Raw genomic sequence first — 23,781 nt, forward strand, 5'->3', positions numbered from 1 at the left:
TATTTGAAGGCCAAGCACATTTATGCATTTTGCTTGATAAGAAAAGACAGATTAAAGGGCTGCAGAATATGTTTAAGGTCTCATTAAAACAACACGCACCCCTAGTTTCATGGGCAAGTCAGTACAGTTTGATCATTAGCTGGCATATGACTTTCAAGTAGAAAAGGGTTATGACTAATCTTCCTTTCTTTGGGTCTCATCAGTTACAAAATAGGATGCTTTCTTGTGGAGATTTCTACCAAGAAATACCTCCTTTAGAAGTTAATTTACATTACTTAACATGCTGTGCATCTGAGTCAAGTATACAACTCTAGAGACAGAGATGAGAAAGGTCATGGTTGATTTCAAATAGAAACACGGCATAAAACAGCATTAGTGAAGGGCAACAGTCTCAATTTTATGGCAGAAACTAACTCCCTATTTGGAGCATGGAATGTTAAGGCTAGGCCTTATTTAATAACTGGTAAAAAGAGAGCATTACAATTCCATTAAGTCAAGTCTATGAATTAATCAAATTTTCTCTTAGTCCTTCTCTCCTGAGAAAAACATAATTTTACAGTTAGTGCTAGACTTATGACCATGATTGGTTCTGACAGACTGGCCGTAACACGATTTGGTCGTAAGTTGAGTAGGCTATATGTACAGTACTGTGAAATAATGTTATAAAAATCTTTAAGTCATATTTTATCATAATTTTTTCATTATTGTTATATATCATAATTTTCTTTGTTCAGTTTATGCTATTTGTATCATCTCTACACCATTTTGTTTCTTATTTTTATATTCGTCAGGTTTAAGCGAAACACTGCATTACCAGTACAACTGGTTTAATATTTGCAAAGACAATTTCCTCTTGGTAGACATCTTGGGAGGGGTTTGATGAAAAATATCCAAGACATAAAACACAAATTGCTGTACCGAGTCTGGGATAACAGTTGAAATGGTGCATGTGGAGATGGTAGTGCTGCCGGAAGCTGGTCCGCACTGTCGTATGCCCAGCTGGGCAACGCTTGCGCTGCCAGACGCAGAGCAGTCGTGGCTAGCGATTATGGACATAAAGTCGAATGGTCATAAATTGCAGAACTCGTAAGTCGATCAATATTTGTATAAACTTAGCTTATTGTGATTTAAATATACTTTTAATTCCCTAGACTTTGAGAAAAATCATTCAATGAATGAAAGTATTAAATATGTGTTTTATATCTGTTAATACAGGTGAAGTATGCTTGCTGTGTTAACTAACTAGAAACAAAATTAAGCAGCCCTATCCTTCTTTTAGCCAGTGTGTGCCTTCGAAAGGTGGTTTTCCTAGGTATCTTCATAGGCAAAGGCTTTGGTCTGAAAATTAAGTGGCATTAAAGCCCCTTAACAAACAGAGCTTTGCAAGGAATTCATCTTCTGTGTCATGCCTCAAAACTGGTCTGTCCCATATGTAACACCAAACATTGGTTGAAAACAAACAAAAGAAATCAACCAGTAGCTTGCCTATGGAACTACTAGAAAGCCCGGCGGTCATATGAAATGACCGCTGTTCTAGATATTATAAATTGTAATTAAAATGATTTGTGCAAAGGCGTCTGCTAATTCAAACTGATTTACCCAGGGCAGGCGGCGAGGACGCCCCTTTGCTTAGTGCCCCATGGGATTTCCCCCTTCTACTTGCTTAATTGCTTAAAGTAGAGTGCAATGAAGGAAACCACTGGCGGTACATTTCTTAAGAGCCACCACTAGCTCAATAAATAAAGGTGATTTAAATAATAAAATGTTGAGTTCTAATGTAGTAAAGCTGCCCAGATTCCATTCGGCAATACCAATCACAAAAAAGTTGCTGAGTTAATTTTCCTGCCATTATAAGTGGATTAAAGTTGTCTTGAACTGACAACATATAGCTATAAAATTCCATTTCTGAAATTTGCAATCTATTTTTTCCAGGATTATTTAAGCCAAGTTTAGGCTTCCAGCCTTGCTCTCCTCGTGGAAAAAGTAAAGGATACATCATTGGGTCAAGATTTGGATCCCATGTGCTGATTCGCTTTAATTCAGTTTGTCCAGGTTGAGCCTTTGGGTAAATTATTAAATCTTACTCATGTGGTGGCTCTCCATCAGTGTTTTCAAATATGACAGCCACTTCGCTGGCTTGCTGGACATTATACCGCCTTTGATCTAAGTTACGATCACAGACAATGGCCATGGCAATGCTGATTGCTGGCTCATTGCTTGCTATAGCATTAGAGGCTGACTTTTTTTCAACTTCGTGCATCATTTTATATGCAGTAGCAAATGGGTTAATGTCTTGAAATAATTCCCCCATTTCATTAAGTAAGGTCTCAGGAACTCTTTTATTCCATTCTAAATGTGCCGAACTGGCTTCTGAGGGATCAAGTATATATAATTGAGCAAACTTTCTTTTCCCATCAGAAGGATGCAAAGTTCCAGTTTGATGGTAAACTTGACCATGAAGTCGAAAGCAATAAAGTCCTGGTCCAGGCAAGTCAATTGGTTTGTTTCCCATGGACGCAAAAGCAAACGAACTATTAATGGATCAAATGCTATCCATGTACTGTTTGCTATTTGGATGCTGATTAGTCAATAATTTGTTCAAGAGTGGTGGATAATTCTCAATTAGTGGGACTACAATGTTTCCATACTTGCAACATTGAGAAAATCCTTTCTTGCCACGGTCAAATCGATTAGTTTCTAACTTGAAGTTTAAGGACTGACAGTGTTCACATTTAATATTCATGTCACCAGAGGAATGCTCAAAAATTAAAGTTTCTCCATTTGAAACTGTTTTAATCCTTTTTGCGTTTCGGTCAGCATTACTCTGTCGTTTTTTTGCATTTCTCTCCTGCCTTTGTTCAAGGGACTCATTTTGTTGAGACAGGCTTTTTTGTCTTGCATCTGAGGCAAGCCTTGTTTCTCTATGCTCATCAGTCTCATTTTGCTGAGAAAGACGCATTTGTTCTGCGACTGAAGCAAGCCTTGTCTTTCTCTGCTCAGTGGTTTCTTTTTGTCGAGAAAGCTGTTTTTGTGCAGCTTTAGCTCCTTTTCTCTCCTCTTCAGTGCTATATTTTCTAGAAGGCATTCTTAAAAGAAATTACGTTAAGACGTAGTTTTTATGTAAAACAGATGATTGCCAATGCAAACAAATGTTCACCTTCCCCCTGACACGCTCAATTTGCATTCAGCCTTAAATTGTTTCAAAAGCAGATGATTGCCAATGCAAACAAATGTTCACCTTCCCCCTGACCCACTCAATTTGCGTTCAGCCGTGGCAACTTCACCCCATTGGCTAGTACAGTTACGCAAGCAACCAATAAGCTATCGGCGACAAACAGACACTTAAGCCGCATATAATAAAGATTACATATCTATTTCATGTAGTGCCTGGCATTGTGCAAATAGCTCAAGTACCTTACCCCAAGTGTTTATAATTGTGAAGCAATTTTCAGAACAAAAGGCTTGTGCAAAAGATATAATACCCCAATAATTAGTGTCCTAAATTTCAAATAAATTGAGCTATCACATCAATGTTTTAGCCAGGGGGATACATTTTTTATTCAACCATAATTCATGCACATAAATAATTGCATGGTCTAGTACTGTAACCCCTTAAATTTTTGCTTTTCATTCCAAATAAGAATAAAATTTATTAATCAAATCATTCTAGCAGAGTATATTGAAGACCATGTCACAGGCTTGAAAATGAAAGCTGAATCACAAACCTTTAGAACAAAATGTAAAGTAAGATAAAACACTCAACTAAGTTCCCCTTTTGGTTTTGGAAACAAAAACAGTTGCTGGAACAATGAGCAGCTTTCCTTCTGAGTTTATCAAAAGGAGCTGATGACCCTTGTGCTGCTCTTATTGTAAAAAATGAAAATTAATGCCAGTTTTCATGGTCATGTGGTATGGCTAGGGAAGCTTTAACTGCCTAGACAAAAAATGGCATAAAGAAAATAAATCCAAAATGCATGAATTCTTATTTAATGCCTGTAATATTAGGAGATAGTGTGTTTTATAAAAGACACAGTAAGTACTAATGTGTTTCAATATAACTTTCTGAAAGAAAAAATAATTTAGTGTCAATAGATCATTTTATTCATTGTTTATCAATGGAAAAAAATGATATTTTTACTTCTCTTTTCCTATACCATAGTAGCTTATGAAGGAATGGGTTAAAGACAGGATTATGGCTGCTTTCTTTCCCTCTGGCTCTGTGTTCTTTTGGGGGGAAGGTTGTGTTGTCAAGACTAACTGAAAATTCTTTAATTAGTCTTCCTGAACACAGCTTCCCATTTACTTCAGTAGATTTCTTTGCATAAAACCAGTGGTTTGTGTCCATCAGAGCCTTTTAACTGCTTTCCTTTGATTAATCAGAAAACTAAAGCACAGTCTGAATACCACTTTCCTAAAGAATGAATGAGCATAATCTCTTACAGCTTTCATGAAACTAGAGGGATTAATCCTGCAGCCCGGTCCCATACTGCACCTCAAGTATTTTCAATTACTTGGCACCATTGGAGGTGAAACCCACAGCTCAGTAAGAAGGCTACTGCTGGCATAATGGTTTCTCCATGTCTCAGCACATGGTCTTGGCATTAATAATCCATCATGAAATGATTTGCAATGCACAATGGTGACATTTGATTATGTGAAAGGCATTGCAGGAATGAGCATGTAGGCTCTCACAGGCCAATTGCTAGCAAAGAACATGATGGAAAGTTATATGGTGAAAATAGCATTTAAGATGGTTTCTGAACTAAGAAAACTGCAAGGACATTACTTTAGGAGCGATTTTCTTTTCCTCTTTTTTTGCTTCCTGGTTTTCTTTTCTCAAGTCATATTTTGGAGGGCCAAATGGGTTAAGGGGCCAGATGTGGCAGCCAATCACCCAAACACATTTTCAAAATATATTTGATTCAGGAAATTCTGGCTCTTTTAAAGCAAGGATGTTAATGATCCCCCTGAGAACCTTAAAATATGATGATTTAAACATAAGGAAAAGGAGACCCTTAAATGATCACAGATCACCAAGACTCCTCCCTGCTGAAAAGTTCAGATTTTTCATCTTGTTTTCTATTTTTTAAAGACCACATAGAGGATGTTGCATGTACTTCCTAAAGAAAGTCTTCCTACCATTTTGGGTAGAAATTTATGAGACAGTTGGGAACTTCATAATTCTCAAGATAGCAAAAACAAAAATAAGAACATTAGAATTTCTTTTTTTTCCTTTTCTTTCTTTCTTTTTTATTAGTAAGTGAGAGACGGGGAGGCAGGAAGGCAGAGAGACAGACTCCCACATGAGCCCCAACAGGGATCCACCCAGCAAGCCCAGTACAGGGTGATGCTCTGCTCATCTGGAGCCACTGCTCCGTTGCTGCTCAGCAACAGAGCTATTTCAGCACCTGAAGGATGCTGAAGGCCATGGAGCCATCCTCAGTGCCCAGGGCCAACTTTTCTCAACCAGTCAAGCCATGGCTGCAGGAGGAGAAGAGAGAAAGAGAGAGAGAAGAATGAGGGGGAGGGGTGGAGAAGTAGATGGTCGCTTCTCCTGTGTGCCCTGACTGGGAATTGAACCTGGGACCTTCACACACCAGGCTGACGCTATATTGTTGAGCCAACCAGCCCAGGCTAGAATTTCTTAGGCTTATATCCTCTCTAGATCCATTCACCTATTTGCCAAATGCATTATATTCTAGATAGATTATAATAAGTGTACTTATTACATATTAGCAAATATATCTGATTATGGCCAAATCTTGGTTATTCATGGTCATTGGTACAGAGTGGAGTGAAGATTACTAATGTATAAATTAAATGCAGAGAAATTAAAAGGTTCTTTTTTTAAAATCAGTACTTCCAAATTAATCCACTTCCAAAACTTTAACACAGATATTAGCTGATTTTAATGTTACTGGTGCTTCCTTCCCAACCCACTGTCTTGCAGAGTTAGGTGAAATATCTTAGTTCATATATTACACTGTATAGAATAGTATATGATATTTTGTATGTCAATCAGTAGTGACTATATACAAAAACTGGACAAATATAAACATCAATTCTTGGAATTTATCATTCATTCATTCATTTAGCTATTCATTCCACAAAATTTATTAGGCACTTAAATATATACAGAGCACAGTACTTAAAGTCATAGGAATATAAGAATACAGGCCCTGGCCCTGAGGCACTCAACATTTTATTATACAGGCAGAAGCGGCACATAAGTAGCTGTAGCAGAAGGTAAAAAATATAAAACATTAGAAGAGAAACTGAGATAACTGCTTTGGGAAATCAGAAGTAGAAAAATCTAGCAGGGCAATGCAGGGAAAATCCACGAAGACTGTGTGTGACATTCGAGAGGAGTCCTGGAAGTTGGGCAGGGTTTAGATACGAAGAAAGGAAGGTGGCAACAGCACTTCATGAGTAAGTCACAGTGAGTATGTGAGTGGCTAGAAGAGGTCACGGCACCATGAGGGACAGTCGGGACAAATCACTGAGTGTCAGAAGAGGAATTCAGGGTCATAAAGCTGGAAGGAAATGTTAGGGCTAGTTGTAGTCTTTTTGACAGAATAAAAAATTTAGACTCTGATAAGAAGGTAATAGGAAACTATTGAGGTGTTTTTTAAAAAATACAGAAAATTTTTTTATTTTGAAATAAATGTCAACTTATAGAAAAGTTTCAAAGATAAGACAGAGAGTTCCCAGATAGTAGTCAATATTATCTAGGTTTTCATGTTTTAAAAACATAATCGTTTATGTAGTGTTCTTATATTACATTCCTATAAGTGCATCCCTTTCTCATGCTTAGTGTAGTGTATGTGTTGTATATTGTTCTTACTCAGAAATGCCAAAGATTTGTCTTATTTATCTTTTCAAATAGTTTTTGGTTTTCTTTACCTGGTTTGTCAGTTTTTGCCCTATTTCATCATATTCCCCAAATCTGCCCTACATATATATTCAATTTATGCTAAATAATAATAGTAATAATAATAATAAACAGTGTGATCAATGTACAGATGCCATATCAAACAAAAACTTTTAATCCGTCTTTAAAGCATAATGCGGTCCCTAAGTCCTACACAGTCATAGAGCTGAGTGATTCTTTTGACATCATTCTGCTTGGAATATGATGGGTCATTTCAGTATAAAAATTTGTGCTTTTTTTAACTTGAAGAAAATTACTTTTGGTATTTCTTTTTGCCCATTTTCTTGTCCTTTTTCTAAATCGATTGATTTTTTTTTTTTTCTGCAGCTAGAAACGGGGAGAGACAGTCAGACAGACTCCCGCATGCGCCCGACCGGGATCCACCCGGCACGCCCACCAGGGGGCATGCTCTGCCCCTCCGGGGCGTCGCTCTGCTGTGACCAGAGCCACTCTAGCGCCTGGGGCAGAGGCCAAGGAGCCATCCCCAGCGCCCGGGCCATCTTTGCTCCAATGGAGCCTTGGCTGCGGGAGGGGAAGAGAGAGACAGAGAGGAAGGAGGGGGGATGGAGAAGCAAATGGGCACTTCTCCTATGTGCCCTGGCCGGGAATCGAACCCGGGTCCCCCGCACACTAGGCCGACGCTCTACCGCTGAACTAACTGGCCAGGGCCTTGTCCTTTTTCTAGAACCGTTATTAAATTACTGTTTATCTCCAAGGTTTATCCTTATGTCTCTGGTACTACCTTTTTCCTTCTCTTTGTCTTGCGATCTAAGTTCTAGAAAATCTAGAAAATGTACTTTACTTTTATTTTTTTTACTTTGTTATCCTTTACTAATTCAGCTGTAATCTATATACTCCTTTTTTATTTGTTTATTTATTTATCTATTACTCTAATTTGGCAATCATATTTTAAATTTCCTGTTCCTTCCTGGCTCCTTTTATCATAGATATTTTAGGGATAAATATCCTCCCACAATTTTTTGAGAGTACTCATTGTAATACTCTCTATTGTCTTTTGTTACTTGAATTATTTCTGTTCTTTTGTTTGATTGCCTTGAACTTTTCTCTTTTGCTTTTGGCTTTCCTCAAATGTTTGGTGATCTTTTAGTCCATTGACATTCATGGACAAAGAAATAAATTTGTTCAGGTGGCTGTCATGACCTTGCTTTGTGGCTGAGTAGGTCTGTTCCCTAGGTCTCCCCTTAAATGAGAAGCCTGAGGGGCAGGCTGTCTGAGTAGGCAGACTCCATCTCATAATATGTGATGATGGTACTGCAGGTGGGTCAGCAAACCCCTTCGTCAGTGGCTCAACTTCCTTCCCCCTTCCCTGGCCATCATTCTTGTCTAAAGGTCTGGGGTTACCTCAAGCTTTGTTCTGAGGCTTCAAGACCCACTTTCAAATCATCCTCCCCAGGCAATTCACTTTCATTAGTCAGAGGTCAAAATCCACTGGTGACCATCACTCAAGGTAGGAGAAGGTAGGACCTCACTGACTGATGGGGTCAGAAGTTTCTAGAGCAATTTTTTAATTAGCCTTAAAATTATCTCATGCTACTGCCAGAGTAATCTGTCTGAAGTACATTTGAATATATCACTTTCCTATTCAGAATTCTTCAGGGGTGCTGATTTTACATAGAATAAAACCTGTTGTCCTTTGCAAAGCGTGACAATCCCTTATGGTTTGTGTGGGTTTCTGACCATCTTCTCCCACCACTTAATCCTAAAAATTCTGAAAGTGTTTGTGGTTTTCTCTTGCTCCATGCCTTTGCACACACTGTTCTCTATGCCGAGAATGTCGCCTGTACTCTTCTGGCAAAAGGCACTAGTAACTGCACACCTCAGTTTGTGACTGTATCCCCGTGAGTCCTTCTTTGCTTCCCCCAGGCCAACGCAGGTCTGTGGGTCTTTTTATCCTCCTCGCACTCCACAAAATATTTGAAGTAACATAAAGACAGATACATGGTAATAGGGTAAAATAAATGAGTGAGACATACCAAGTCAAAAGGGAGACTAAAGGTAGAAATATAGTATAAATAATAGTATTACATGACATTAAGTTCTGTAGACTTAGAATACAAAGACATGCACTGAAATTTTGACTCTGGGCTTCCTAACTGTCAAAGTTAGAGAGAAACTTAAATGCTTATGAGTTTCACATTGTACGTAAAGTATAAATTAGACACTTTTGCCAGTTATTGAAAATTGAGAAATGGTTTGCTGAACTAAAAAAAGCACTTACAAGGTGACTGGTAAACTGAGAAGTTTCTTCCTTTATGCTTTCATTGACCCTCAAATATAATTCTTTATAATTACTCTAATATTTTTGTATATTGATTTCCTCAAGGTATGAACCATATCCTCATTACTGGGCCCAATGCTTGATACTTCCTAGTCACTCAATGAGTATTTGTTACACACACTGGATAACCAGATGTTGACAGTTAATGTAGGCCAATGTTTTTGTGTGAGTAGGTATACAACTAGAATTGAATCATCAGTTACACCCATCATAAACATAATAAAAATTTAATCAACTGAAAGGTTTTTTTTATTTTATTTAGAAAGGCTTTGTAATAATTATAAAAAAAATAGTTAGAATGCCTGCTATATACCAAATAAACACATTGCATGTATAGCTTATCACTTCTGACCAACCCCAGGGGAATCTCAAAGTCAAGAAGATCAAGAAGTTCATTTAATTTCCTAAGGATAAACAGTCATTCAGAAACAGAATCTGAGCTTAGCACAAGTGCCTGATCGCAGCCCTGTAAGTCTTAACCTCTGCTGTTGGTTCATGCTTTGGTGTGTAGTAGATTGATTGGTATTTGATGACAAAATTCACGAAAGGGGAGACTCTCTGCTGATGGAACGGCCACCATGGAAGGACTTTGTCCAAGTTTCCTTGTTCTTTAACGTATATTCCAAAATATTTTGAGGGAAAAGAGAGCAACTATCAGGCAAATAAAATGCTATAAAATTCACTTTCCATAAAGAATGATCAGGGGACACACTAATTTTAAAAAATTGAAACATCTGACCAATTTTCCTATAAATATAATGGAATATGACACAACTTTTTCACTGCAACTGAGAAAAGTTATAATGTTACCATTTTATAAAAGGGCTTACTCTATTGGGGAGGGGGGCTTACTCTATTTTAACCCAATTAACTTTCACTGACCAATTTATGGTTGCTTCTTACCTGAAAGTTGCCAAAACAACTTCCCCCTGGAAGAGTCACGTAACTCACAAAGGGCGGTCCAGGAGACGGAAGCGACTCGTACACCACCGTCCCTTCACTCGGGGACGCAGCCCTCTGCTGCTGCTTGCTCTCCCAGAATTCCTGTAACATCGACACAACGTTCACTGAAAAAGAGAGAAATGTAACCAGTTATTAAAAATAAACATGCCCTGGCAAAACAAAATTTTATTTTCAGGGTGCTTTCAGTTGTGAAAGAAGCAAATACTATTTAACAAAAATGTGTTTATTTCTCCTCAAGCATGGCTGAAAGTATTTTGCACCCTAATTCTAACAACATTGTAGTATATTAAATTAACTTTATAAATTAATTTTTAATATCAAATTTAAATTTTTTCATTCTTTTTTCTTTAAAAATTTGGCTTAATAAACTTTGTTCCGAGCTATAATTATATATGGCCCCTGCTCCCATTTCTCATATATTCTTAAACCCACAAAGGAAAAGCCAAATTCAAGAGTGAAGATGTAAGCAATGTCATCTTAATTAGGACTCACCTATTATAAAGTTTTAGAGGAAAAAGGCAGAAAAAAGAAAACGCTTTTATGCTTCTCTCCACCCCAATCTGAACAATGAAAGGTAATTGTGCAACGAGCAGGAGGCTGGAAAAAGCCGTAAGTGAGACTAATAACGTGGAGACCTTGTTAAGAACCACGTCTGTTAGATGACTTCAGAGAACATAGTAATGGCTGTAGCCATGTGTTTTAGATTAAATGACCTGTGATAGCCTGCAGAATTTCCAGATCAAATTAGGTTGGTTTGTTTATCCTGTACTGCAAATTGAATTGTGGAAATTAACAAGGATAATAGAATTTTAGAACTTACAGGTCATGCAGGCAAAGCTCTGCCTAATGCAGGAATTCCCTGCTCAACACTACTAACAGATGCCCATCTGGCCGGTGCCCAAGCACGTGGAAGACCTGGTACTGGGCACCTCCTGAAACAGCCTATTCCAACTGCTAATGGTTCTGACTGAAAAGGTCCTCTTTGGGAGTAAGCAGAAATCTACCTCCTATAGGTTCATGCAAGTGGTCTACTCATTTCTGGGGCCTCCTAGAAACTTATCCCTGTATCCACAGGAGAGCCTACCATGCAGCCTGAAGGCAGCAGAGGGCATCTGGGGTTTTTGCCTGCCTGCCGTTTGCTTCCTTCCCCTCTTTGTGGAAGTGTGCTAAGGTTTTCCTTAAAGAACAGCTGTTTCTTCAACCATGTCTTTTCCAAGGCTGAGGGTAAGAATTTGACCAAAACCAAATTATCTAGAGCCAGTAAATCCAGGAATTTTGTTGGAAATGTTGGAAGGCTAGATTCTCCTTCTTCACTGAGGTCGCTGAGGGCATGGAAGCTAAGCAGGGGGCCGCCTAGGCAGAGGGGATGGAAACTGAGCAGGGGGAGGGGATGGATGCTGAGCAGGGGCCACCTAGGCAGAGAGGAAACACGTTTACAAGAAAGCTAACATAGGGAGTGTGCCAAGAGGTGGACAAAAAACAACAAACGGTGAAGGGATTAATAAAAAAAAGTGTAATGTGTAACACAAAGACACAGACAGCAATATCGTGACTGCCAGAGGGAAAGAGGATAGGTGAAGGTGGGCAAAGGGGTCAAAGAGACTTGGCTTCAGGCGATGGGTGCAGTGTGGTGGGGAGATGATGGAAGTTCCCATGGAATAGTTTGAGCTCCTGAACCAACGCATCTGCTTTGTCCTGAAACCATTTTGAACTGGAGTCTCTCACTTGCAGATGAAAATATACTGTACAGATTTCTAATACCAACTTCAGATTTCAAGTTCTAGATTAAATAAATTTTTGTTTTTTCTCATTTTTTGTGTAGCATAGTGTCTATGCCCTTTGACATTCTCTGGAATACATTTCTGGAAGTACTTTAAAATCCTGGGTGTTGATATTTTACAGGGTGTCAAGAGAGTCACAGTTTGATCTGGAGGCAAAAACATAGCACAACCCCCCTTTGAACTGTTTCCCAGACCACCAGGCTCCTCTGCCTCACCCCCAGGTCACTGGTCAGCTTCAGAGTGTGCAGAGTCTAGAGAAATTATCTAGACACTCAAGGAACCTAAATCCTGTGTATATTTTTAAACTGCAGTGTTCAGTTTTTTTCTTTTCCTTTTGCTTTCCAGTTTTATAGAGATACAATGCAGTGTTTAGTTTTTAAGAGGTGGTTTGTAAAGAATCTAGAAAAATGTAAGATTATTTGAAGGGATAACTGAATTAACCAATAAAATACATGATGAAGTGGTCCAAGTGAGATTGGTCATTACAGAACTTTTTCATTCAGTGAGAAATACTTGAAATAACATTTTCTACCAGTGAATGGAACTCAAAATAGAATTATAACTTTTATTTTCTAAACTGTATTTCTGCTCCTCATCCTCCCTTCTCTCTTGTCTCCGGGAAAACAAAGATTTTGAGCTGGTTGGTTGGTGTTTCTACTTGTGTTTGACCTGCAGAATTCAACAAAGATATCTTGAAGATTGAAGCCTAAAACCAAAGCCAGTGGCTTGTTGCTCTGATAGTCAACAAAGCATATTAGCAGCTATTTCTTTCTTTTTAAGATTCTATTTATTCATTTTTAGAGAGAGAGAAGGGGGATGAGCAGGGAGCATCAACTCTCACATGCGCCTTGACCAGGCAAGCTCAGGGTTTTGAACCAGTGACCTCAGTGTTCCAGGCTGACACTTTATCCACTGTGCCGCCATAGGTCAGGCAGCAGTTATTTCAAGTAAGTTCATTATTGAATGATGTTCAGCTGAGGACTAGAGTAAGAGGTTGAAGACCTCTTTAGGTAAAATGAAAGATTATTTAGGTAAAATGAAAACAAGAATTTTGGCACATAAAGCTATGTGGATTAAAGAGTTTGAAGGTATGTATTAAGTAAGATTTCTGCATGAATAAAAGTAGCAGATTTCATATTTTTCATTCTGTAACCTTGGAAGATTTCTTTGATGGTCTTATGTATGTCATCACCTCTAAAGATTGCAATATATGTCCCTGCACACACACAATCCATCTTCCTATTTCTATCTCCTCTTGACGACTGGAAAAGCAGATGAATGGAGTGCAGAGAGAAGAAGTCCAGCTTGCTATTTGGAATTCCAAAAATCGGTATATCAGAGGATACCCTATTTATGAAAAACATGCTCCTCTATTTTTTTGAAGTAGTAACAACAAGGTTCATGGACAGTATCAAAGACAATACAAGCAGAGGGTCAAGTACTGCTAAAAAAAATCCAAGTTTGAGAATAGGCTTCACCACAGTTTTGTCTCTAGGTGCAATTGCACCTTAATGCTCATCAATGATCCTGGCTTCATGTTAAAGAAACAAACTCAAGCATGTGATGCCCAACCCTACATCTAGCATCTAGTGACTCATCTGCACAAGTGTCCAGTTTCACCTTAATGCCTGCAGTCTCAACACAAGTGTCCAGTTTCACCTTAATGCCTGCAGTCTCAAATGAGTTTGTGTTGCTTTTCCTGGGTATTGTTATATTAGTCATTCTCTTAACCTATTTTTTTAGATGTTTCCTCTTTGCACACCCCTTTTTGCCCATCATAAGTATGTTCAAGATGGTGAATGAATCAATCAACCAATTAAATAAAACACTCAATATTGAAACTATTTCTGGCAACTAGGTATTAAAATTTTTCCACCCATTATAGTCAAGCTGCTCGGAAGAATATTCCACATTACAATCTCTGTTTCTTTATTTTCCACCCATTTTTAACCTACTATAATCTGGCTTTCCTCTACATTATTCACTGAAACTGCTTTGGCAAATATCACCAATTCTTAATTTTTATTCCTATTTACTTGATTTCTAACTGCATTGGACACAACTGATCAATTTCTTCTAAAAACACTCACATCCCCGGGCTTTTCTGACAGTAGTCTTCCTGAGCTGCTCTCTGTATCCGATCATTTTGTTCTCTGTCTCCGTGTGGGTTCTTTCCTCCTGCCACCCCTCATGCTGCTTTGCACAGAATCTTGTCCTTCTTTGTTTTTTCTTGCTTCTCTCTGTACTGTTCTCCTTCAATGACAGAACTTAAATCCATTGCTTCATCTGCCGTGATATACACCAACAGTTCCCAAACGTTTTCTTGTAACTCCAACTCCATCCTTCACGTGGAAGTTGCACAAATTCAACAAATTCCCAAACTCAGTGCATTTTCTTTTCCATAAATTCTTCTTTTTCCAAATTACTTAAAAAGTGAAGTGGTCAACTATCCAGTCACCTAGCCCAGGAACCTGGCAGAAACCTTAAACTTCATTTCCTCTTTCTATATATGGTAAATGCCCGAGATTTGTCAATTCCATATCCTGATGTCTCCCACAGTCACCACTTCTTCTTGGTTTGTACTCTCTGCTGCTTCGGGTCATATCTCACCAAGTACACCACAGTGCCCTCCGACTCGGTCATCTTCCCATCCAACCCATCTTCCACTTCTTCTCGGTTTGTACTCTCTGCTGCTTCGGGTCATATCTCACCAAGTACACCACAGTGCCCTCCGACTCGGTCATCTTCCCATCCAACCCATCTTCCAATTCTTCCCAAGACAAGCTTCTGAATTTCATAGTTGACCAAATCACTCAACAGCTTCTGAAATCCTTCTGGGTGTTCTTCATTACCTACAAGGTAAGTAAGTCCTTGGCAAGGCATAGAAAACCTAAGTCTTGATACTTTTACCCTTTCCAATGTCTCTCTTCCAGTCCCCTTCCAGGCCCCTCCCACTCCCTTGCTTCTGATGTTACTAGCAGGAGCCGTATTTCCACTCTTGTCTTGGAATGCCTTTCTTTCCACTGTCTGTTGTCTTCCTTGGTGGCACATACTTATTTTTTAAAATTTACCTCCAGCATCAGCTCCTTAGAAGTACCCCCCCCCCCCCAATCTCTAACTCCTTGCTACAGAAGCTGTACCTCTTTGAGAAACAGCACAGCTCTCCCTTGGGAACTTGTTAGAAATGCAGGATCTCTGGCTGTGCCCCAGGCCTACTGAACCGGAATCTCCTTTCCTAACAAGAGTCTCAGGCAGTCCGAGGGGCTTCAAGTTGGAAAAGCCCTGCTGTAGGAGTAGGGTGTTATTTTCATCTCCTTTATTATGCCAGACACTATACACTTTCTCATTGAATCCTTACAGTGCTCCCTAGGAATAGGTTTTATCATCCACAACTTGTAGATAAGAAGTCAAAGATGCTCTGGATACAATGACGCAGTGACTAAATTTTAGATCTGGGATGTTAAACCTAGTTCTGTCTGAGTGTATAGTCTGTGCTCTTTGTTTATCCAGAGACACTCTCTTTTTTTTTTTAATTTTTATTTATTTATTTATTCATTTTAGAGAGGAGAGGGAGAGACAGAGAGAGAGAGAGGAGAGACAGAGAGAGAGAAGGGGGGAGGAGCTGGAAGCATCAACTCCCATATGTGCCTTGACCAGGCAAGCCCAGGGTTTCGAACCGGCGACCTCAGCATTTCCAGGTCAACACTTTATCCACTGCACCCCACAGGTCAGGCCAGAGACACTTTCTTAATTATTATGACATTTAAGTTGTTCTCATGTATGTTTACCTTTACTAAAGACAGTACTCTTCAGAGGAAGAATTATATAATTTTTTTCACAACATTTAGAATATAGTAGAAGCATAATAAATGTTAGTTGAGTACTTGAATGTTATCAAAGGTACAGAAAATATGCTGCATTTTTGAGGCCTGGAAGGGAAAGGCACAGGAGGCTCTTCACAGGAATTACTTCAGGCCCTGGCCTGTTGGCTCAATGGTAGAGCATCGGTCCAGTGTGTGAAAGTCCTGGGTTCGATTCCTGGTCAGGGCACACAAGAGAAGTGACCATCTGCTTCTCCACCCCTCCCCCTTCTCTCTCTCACTGCTCTCTCTCTCTTCTGCTCTCAGTCATGGCTTGGTTTGAGCAAGTTGGCCCCAGGTGCTGAGGATGGCTCCATGGCCTTGCCTCAGGTGCTAAAATAGTTTGGTTACTAAGAAACAAAACTGCAGCCCCAGATGGGCAGAGCAGCCCCCCTCTTCATAGAGGACTTGCTGTGTGGATCTCGGTTGCGGAGCATGTGAGAGTCTGTCTCTCTGCCTCCCTGCCTCCTCATCTCTCCCTTAATAATAATAAAAAAGAATTGCTTCACTTAACTTTCCCACGTGAAGCCACTGTGGTGCCCACACAACATGGACATGGTGGTGGCCGCCATTCCTCAGCTGGAGATGGTGCAGTATGTGCAGAAAAGATGAAGCGTGGTCAGAGTAGACAAGTGATGGCCTGCCACTCAATAGCTGGGGCTTCATCTTCATAATACACAGGGTGCAGTAAAGCCTGATGTGGGGGCGGGAGGAGTCCCTTTGTCTTAGAGTGCCATCTCTCATCCATTTATGCTGCCTGCATGAGCGCTCTGTTGAAGAGGATTTGAGAGTGGCTGGTGGTACCAGGGTGCCATAAGTAGCCAGCAGTGTGGCACTGGCATAGTCTATCTGATGACACTGCCCTTGATAGTATAGACTAAAAACGAAGTTCAGAACAGACCTCTGTCCATAAAGACTCACAGTTTGATTACAAAAATAATATATTCATAATATAATTAGTGAACAAAATATTAGAGTGCTACAATGTAAAACAGGGATGATTTTAAAATATTTAAAACTTAAAAATTTATGCCACAATAATTAAATCAGTAGAATGAGAAAAACAGATGAATATGGGCTGGAAAGTTCAGGAAAAGAGAGAGAAACTGCTCCTAGAGGGTGAGGGTCAGGTTTGAAAAGAGTGAGGAGAATAACAATGCCTCTGCTGAGTCACTGTACAGGGAGTGACAGGACAGGAGACCGCGAGGAGAGGGACAGGATACCGCGAGGAGAGGGACAGGATTTGACGGGGGACAGGGTGAGGAAATGTAGCTTCTTTTAGTGATTGAATATCAACCCCATTGTCCTAGTGTCTCTGTTCTACCCGAGGGGAAGAGAAAGGCTGGAGCACAGGGTCCTTTTCTTTTGTTCTTGCTAATGTGTCACGCTGCCTGCGGTGGCTGCTGCTGTCCGTGCAGAGGAAGGGCCCCAGCCCTTGGAGAGAATGTGTGGCTGCCCTTTCGAATCTGGTTTACCCCAGGGAGAAGGTTTCTCAGGGAGGAACTTGGGCAGGAGGTGAAGCAAGTAACAGAATGCTTCTTTGGCAGCCTGGAGAGAGCACAGAGTCCCTTGGGAAAAGGAAATCAATAACTGGGCACTCAGAGGGCTTTTATCCTAAAAATGCAGAGCTTGTCATTTTCACAGATTAGACACAGTAAGGGAATTCTGTGATACAGAGGATGTAAATGCCTGATGGATTATAGAGTATGTCAGAGAAGAGCTCTCGAATAAAGGCACTGGTTCAAACACAACGAACTTCATACTGCATCTTGTCTCTCCACCTTTTATCAACAGGCAGGCAGTTTACTTTGTGGTTAAAACGATGCACTCTGGAGCCAGGTTGCCTGGGTTTGATTCCTGCTTCTCGCACTGTAAAATACCTGCCCCACTTGCTGCTCCGGCTCTACCTGTAAAATGCAGTACTTACATCACAGGGTTGCTCTAAGGCTCAAAATGGAAGATGCTCAAATAGAGACCTTCATAATAACCCCTAGAGCAGTGGTCTCCAACCCCCGGTGTGCAGAGAAAGAATAAATAACTTACATTATTTCCATTTTACTTATATTTAAGTCTGAACGATGTTTTATTTTTAAAAAATGACCAGATTCCCTCTGTTACATCTGTTTACGACTCACTCTTGACGCTTGTCTTGGTCATGTGATACATTTATCCATCCCACCCTAAAGGCCGGCCTGTGAAAATATTTTTTGACATTAAACCAGTCCATGGCCCAAAAAAGGTTGGGGACCACTGCCCTAGAGTGTTAGCTATTATTTGTGGTCAGAGATAAAGGCATGTTTATATGCTTGTATACTGTAACTTTGAATTTGACTGTTCCTGGATTGGAAACCATATTGTTAAACATTCTAAAAGTAAGTCTGAAAATTTTCTAATTGTATACATTGTTCTATTTATTTCCAAAATATGTAAAGAGTTCAGAGATAGAAAAGAGAAAGCTCTTTTGATAATATTCACAGGTAAAGTCAAAACTTCCCAGTAGCCCTGGCCGGTTGGCTCAGCGGTAGAGCGTCGGCCTAGCGTGCGGAGGACCCGGGTTCGATTCCCGGCCAGGGCACACAGGAGAAGCGCCCATTTGCTTCTCCACCCCTCCGCCGCGCTTTCCTCTCTGTCTCTCTCTTCCCCTCCCGCAGCCAGGGCTCCATTGGAGCAAAGATGGCCCGGGCGCTGGGGATGGCTCCTTGGCCTCTGCCCCAGGCGCTAGAGTGGCTCTGGTCGCAATATGGCAACGCCCAGGATGGGCAGAGCATCGCCCCCTGGTGGGCAGAGCGCCGCCCCATGGTGGGCGTGCCGGGTGGATCCCGGTTGGGCGCATGCGGGAGTCTGTCTGACTGTCTCTCCCTGTTTCCAGCTTCAGAAAAATGAAAAAAAAGAAAAAAAAAAATTAAAAAAAAAAAAAAAAACAAACTTCCCAGTAGCCAAAAAATAAATGGATGAAATGGTATGTGTCTCAAAATCTGGAAATATGAATGTTTATCCCAAATTTTCACTTTCTAATGAATGCTAAAGGCAGTAAACCTGCTCTTAGCAAAAATTACAGATAGAACCTAACTTTTGTTTTAAGTTAATGTTTAATGACTTTTTATGCTTCAGGAAAGTGGCATATAGTTCATTTCCCAGCTCAATTACCTAATATAAGTCCTGCATGGAAGGCAGTCATTCGCCTGAAAAAAAAAATTTGTAAAAGTATGTTATAAATCTATCAGAAAAAAATCAATTTCTTTCTGCCTTACATGAGAAAAAATTCCAGCTAGGTAAAATGTACCTTGCCAAAAACAATTAAGGACAAATTGAAAGGGTTACCAATTCAGGATAAACCATTAAGAGGTTTTCTAGATGACTAACATATTTTCAAATTGATTCTCTGCCTCCAAGCAGATGGATTTATGTTCTGTAATATTTTAATATAAGTTTCAATTAAATTAGCCTTACCAGATAATACTTTAAAGTAAATTAGTATTTTCTATGCTTGAAATTTAATCATTAAAACTTGTTTTTGTTAATGTGATTTCCTAGTTTTGTTGAGAAAAAATATATTAATAAGAAAGGAAGCCCATGTAATTGGGCATAAGCTCAAGGTATGATGCAATTTGCCATTCATGCAAAATGGGGTACCTTTGCATTTTGTGCTTGGCCTTGTGGAAACGCAGGACACTGACCAGTAAAGCTAGCTGTCAAATCATTTAAAACTATCCTCAGGCTTTGCTAAGTTTGACCACATTAATGGACTCTTGCTGACACAGCTTGTATGTCAGGTGCAACACGTAGGAAACTTGGGCCCCTTTTGTGCAGACGTTTTTTCAAAGGGAGCCACAGCCACCCGGCAGGACTGAGGCTGCTCGGAGTCTTGCTTTGTTCACAGCAGAGAAACTCTTTTAGTCGTGCTCCCAAGTCGGGCCGGACTCCCTCAGCAGCTGGAGCGCTGGCTGGGTCTCTTTTGTTTGCTTTCTCTTTTCTTCTGGTCTGGTCCCCATCCTCTACCCTGAACACTTTTCTTGAGGGAATTATGATCCTTTTGGTGTTTTACAAAGTTAGCCTCTTTGGAGATTCTCCAAAATATGCAAGAAGTATATCATTTTTGTTGGTTTAAATTTTGTCTTTAGGAAAAAAGTTGCTGAAGTTTTTTGGGGGGGGGAGAAATTTAAATAACACTTATTTTTTATATCTTTGGATATATAGAATGATTTTTTTTTAAAAAAGTAAGAAGGGACAGAATATGAAGGAGCCAGAGGGAATTACAAAGACAAATTAAAAGAAGAAGCCATTCAGTACACTGGCGTGTGGCAGCAGCTCTGCTTCCCATGTGTGGTGTGTGTGCACCACAGGTAAGGCGATGTCATGCAACCACATGAGCTGTGTTTAAAATAAGAGCCTAATGCAATCTATTTCACCAGTCAGGGAGCATGCATCTTCTCATGTTCCATCGGGTACTGACCATGCACTGCATTGAAGAGACTTTGCAGGACTGTTGATATAACCAACCAAGGATCAAACATATAGATAAAGAAAAACATGTTGCTTTGCTGACCAGTTCTGCATACTTAAAAAGAGTCAAATCTTTGCAAATGTGGCTTTAGGTGTATAACACATCTTCTCTGGGAAACAGTCATTACAAGAAAGCTCTTCAAAACCCTGCCATGAGCTATCGAATGAGGGTTATGTGCAAGGCACAGAGTCAGGCCTGAAAGGCTGTGTGTGGTACAAGCATGGTCTTTGGTGACTCAGAGTTGAAGGTAGATTCTGAGGGTGAATATAAGGACAGCCAATCGAAGTCATGCACCAATGCGGTATATGGGATGATTCAGGCTGTTTTACCAAGGCCCACCTGAGGCAGTGCTCTGGGAGAGTTGCCTGAGGCGGCCGTGTTTAGAGAGCGTCTTTATCTGCTCCCTCCTGTCTCATCTGACTGTCATATTAACCATGCATGCAATTAGGTGGTGATTAAGGTGTCACTGGATGATAATTTAGGAGAGGTGGGATTCAGCCGATTTGCACAGATTGGGCAGAACCAATACCAAATTTTTTGTTGGAGTTCGGCGAACCGGTTGTTAAAATAGCACTTGTAATCTAGGACCTCTCTAAGGTGGGTGCCTGGGCAGTTGCCCAATGTGGAAATCACAAATTTATATTCCTTACTCTTTTTTTTTTTTTTTTTTTTTTTAAGGAGACAGAGAGTGAGTCAGAGAGAGGGATAGACAGGGACAGACAGACAGGAACGGAGAGAGATGAGAAGCATCAATCATTAGTTTTTCATTGTGCGTTGCAACACCTTAGTTGTTCATTGATTGCTTTCTCATATATGCCTTGACCATATGGGCCTTCAGCAGACCGAGTAACCCCTTGCTGGAGCCAGCGACCTTGGGTTCAAGCTGGTGGGCATTTTTGCTCAAACCAGATGAGCCCGCACTCAAGCTGGTGACCTCGGGGTCTTGAACGTGGGTCCTCTGCATCCCAGTCCAACGTTCTATCCACTGTGCCACCGCCTGGTCAGGCTCCTTACTCTTTTTTAACGTTCATCTGCGCAACAGCGTATTCTAAGCGCCCGTAGTAATGTTCATTCCATCATAGGTGAAAAAAAATTGCAAGTGAGGACACCAATTAAGAAGCAATATGGAAATATTTTAAATAAGTTTTATTGTTTTTTTGTCAGGTATTTAATATTTTTTTATTAATATTTTAAAACATAATCTAGTTTTGTGTACCTCTTTTATTCTTATTTAAGTATTAAGTGCATGAAATAATAAACTACCTTTTGGAATATTGTTTTTATATACTTAAAATGGTCATTAGGGCAGAGAACTGGTTAAATTATTTGAATCCCGCCACTGCTTAGAAGATCTTAGCACAGTTTATTTCATCATAAAGAAGAACACCTGACAATGGGAAAAATCTCTAACCCTCCTTTGGTGAGAGAGGAAACAAACCAATCAGCAATCAAAACAGGTCTGCTGTGCACCTGCTAGGCGCCTGACCAAATGGGAGGCACCTTGGGGCTCACAGAGGAGTGCAAGCCATGGTTTTGCCTCCTGGGATTTCCAACTTAGGTGTGGACAAAAACATGCCAGTGAAACTCTAACTCAGTGCAGAGCCCCGTGCGAGGAACACAACTACACAGTGCAGGCCGTACGTGCCAAAGGAGTGGTGACTAACGATGGGCTCCCACAGCTGCCCAACAGGGTGAGATCAAAACAGGGATCAACTGATTATCATCACAGTGGGGAAAACACTAAACTATAACTCACACAGCATTCCACAGACACCAGAGAGAGACTAGAGAGAGCTATTGGGAGTACAGTAATTGCCTATTTTGTCAATATTAAACTTTCAGTAGGATTCTTTTTATTTCTTTCTCTTTTAAAATAAAGATTGTTTTAACTACCTTGACAGACAAAACTTATACGAGCATTTGAACATGGAGGAAAAGAAATGAGTCTTTGGGGTTAAAACTTCAATATGAAGTGTATTAAATAAAGAAGATTCTTTTATGAAAGGCTTCTAAAGTTGTCTTAGATTTCTTAAATCAATCTGTAGCACATAATCAGTAAAACCGTATCATTTAAACAGAAAATTCATAACTTAGAAACTCACCCTTGTGCAGCTGTATCCTATTATGGGCTGTAACTTAACACATGAGTTTCAGAAGTTGTTAAAGTTGAGTTCAGGCTAACAAAACTGAACTGTTTTTTTGTTTTGTTTTTCTTAAGAAAGCCTATGGTGAGAGAAACAGCAGACCATAAAGAGGCACCTGATGTGATCGTAGGATGAGTGTCAATCACATTTTATTTTTATTTGTTAAAGCTTTTATTTGTATATTAAGAAATAAATATATTAGGACAGATGTGGCTACTAAGTGTTCAAGAAGCTACTTATTTATTTCCATTTTGAAACCCTTTCCTTTGGGGCTGGGATTTTTACTATTTAAACTGTCAAATGTATATTTACTGAAAAAGGGGGAATAGTGCTTATCCCAGTGATATCTCAACTAAAATCTGAGTTTTTCTCTTAGTATAAATTCAAATAAAAAGATTTGGTATTATCTTTTAGTATAAAATGTTTAAGTAAAATTAGCATTTGAATATACTTCAGTAGACCAGACATCCACAGTTCAAATAATTGTCATTAAGATGCAATCCTTTTTTCCAAACTGAGCTCGTGAGCAGTGGAGGTGTTCTTACCACACTTTTTCAGGCATGCTTACATGGTGGGACACAAGGCAAGGTGTGCAGATTTCACTGCACACGTGCCTCATCCCTCACACCCTCTTCCTTTCTGTGAGATAAGGAAACCAGAAATGTACCATCAAATTTGTAGATTTCAGATAACTATACTAAAAAGCATGAAATGAAGAAAATATCTGACTCTTGAGTACTTTTGCTCTTTCCACATTGCATACAGCCAGATTCATGATTACGAAGATGTTTTTAATAGCTCTATAGTCTGGTCTAATTTTTCCAAAAGGTAAAAATGTATTTTTTTTGAAGTAAAGTATTCACCTATCTTATATAAATAAAACTTTCTATTCATGGAAATGCTTCCCAAAATGGAAGAGTTAATGCATCCCAAATATGTGAGAAATTTGCTTCAAACTGTGCAATGTTTAATAAAGGTTCCATCTTACTTTTTTTCATTATACAATTTGGGGAAACATATTGGCGAAATCTAACATGTCACATTATAAGTCAATGATAGAAACCAGCACATCCTCATGTCTTCAATCAGTGCTCAGATAGCTCTTTTACTATCTGTGTGAGAAAACTTGTCTTGGTTTTGGCCTTCAGTTAGTGAATGTGGTTTCTCCCTATAGGCATGTGTACATTCACAAATCTTGCATCTTGCCTGAATGGATAAAAGGATTCTTGCTGTGAAAAAGCTGTAATTGTCTCCCCACTTAGTATCAGGAAGTGTACCTCCAACTGATGTCAATATAAT

The 23,781-nt window shown here is 39.7% G+C and overlaps 1 protein-coding gene across 1 annotated transcript in view; it reads right to left on the reverse strand.

Moving 5' to 3' along the window:
• LIX1 (limb and CNS expressed 1) overlaps nt 1-23,781 on the reverse strand; it is a 49,929-nt gene that overhangs the window by 22,139 nt on the left and 4,009 nt on the right. Inside the window, exon 2 of the mRNA XM_066383776.1 lies at nt 10,134-10,297. Within this exon, the coding sequence (XP_066239873.1) occupies nt 10,134-10,297 (164 nt within the window). The remainder of the gene's footprint in view (nt 1-10,133; nt 10,298-23,781) is intronic.

This window comes from Saccopteryx leptura, chromosome 4 (assembly GCF_036850995.1).
Source record: "Saccopteryx leptura isolate mSacLep1 chromosome 4, mSacLep1_pri_phased_curated, whole genome shotgun sequence".
In the NCBI taxonomy this organism is placed as follows: Eukaryota; Metazoa; Chordata; class Mammalia; order Chiroptera; family Emballonuridae; genus Saccopteryx; species Saccopteryx leptura.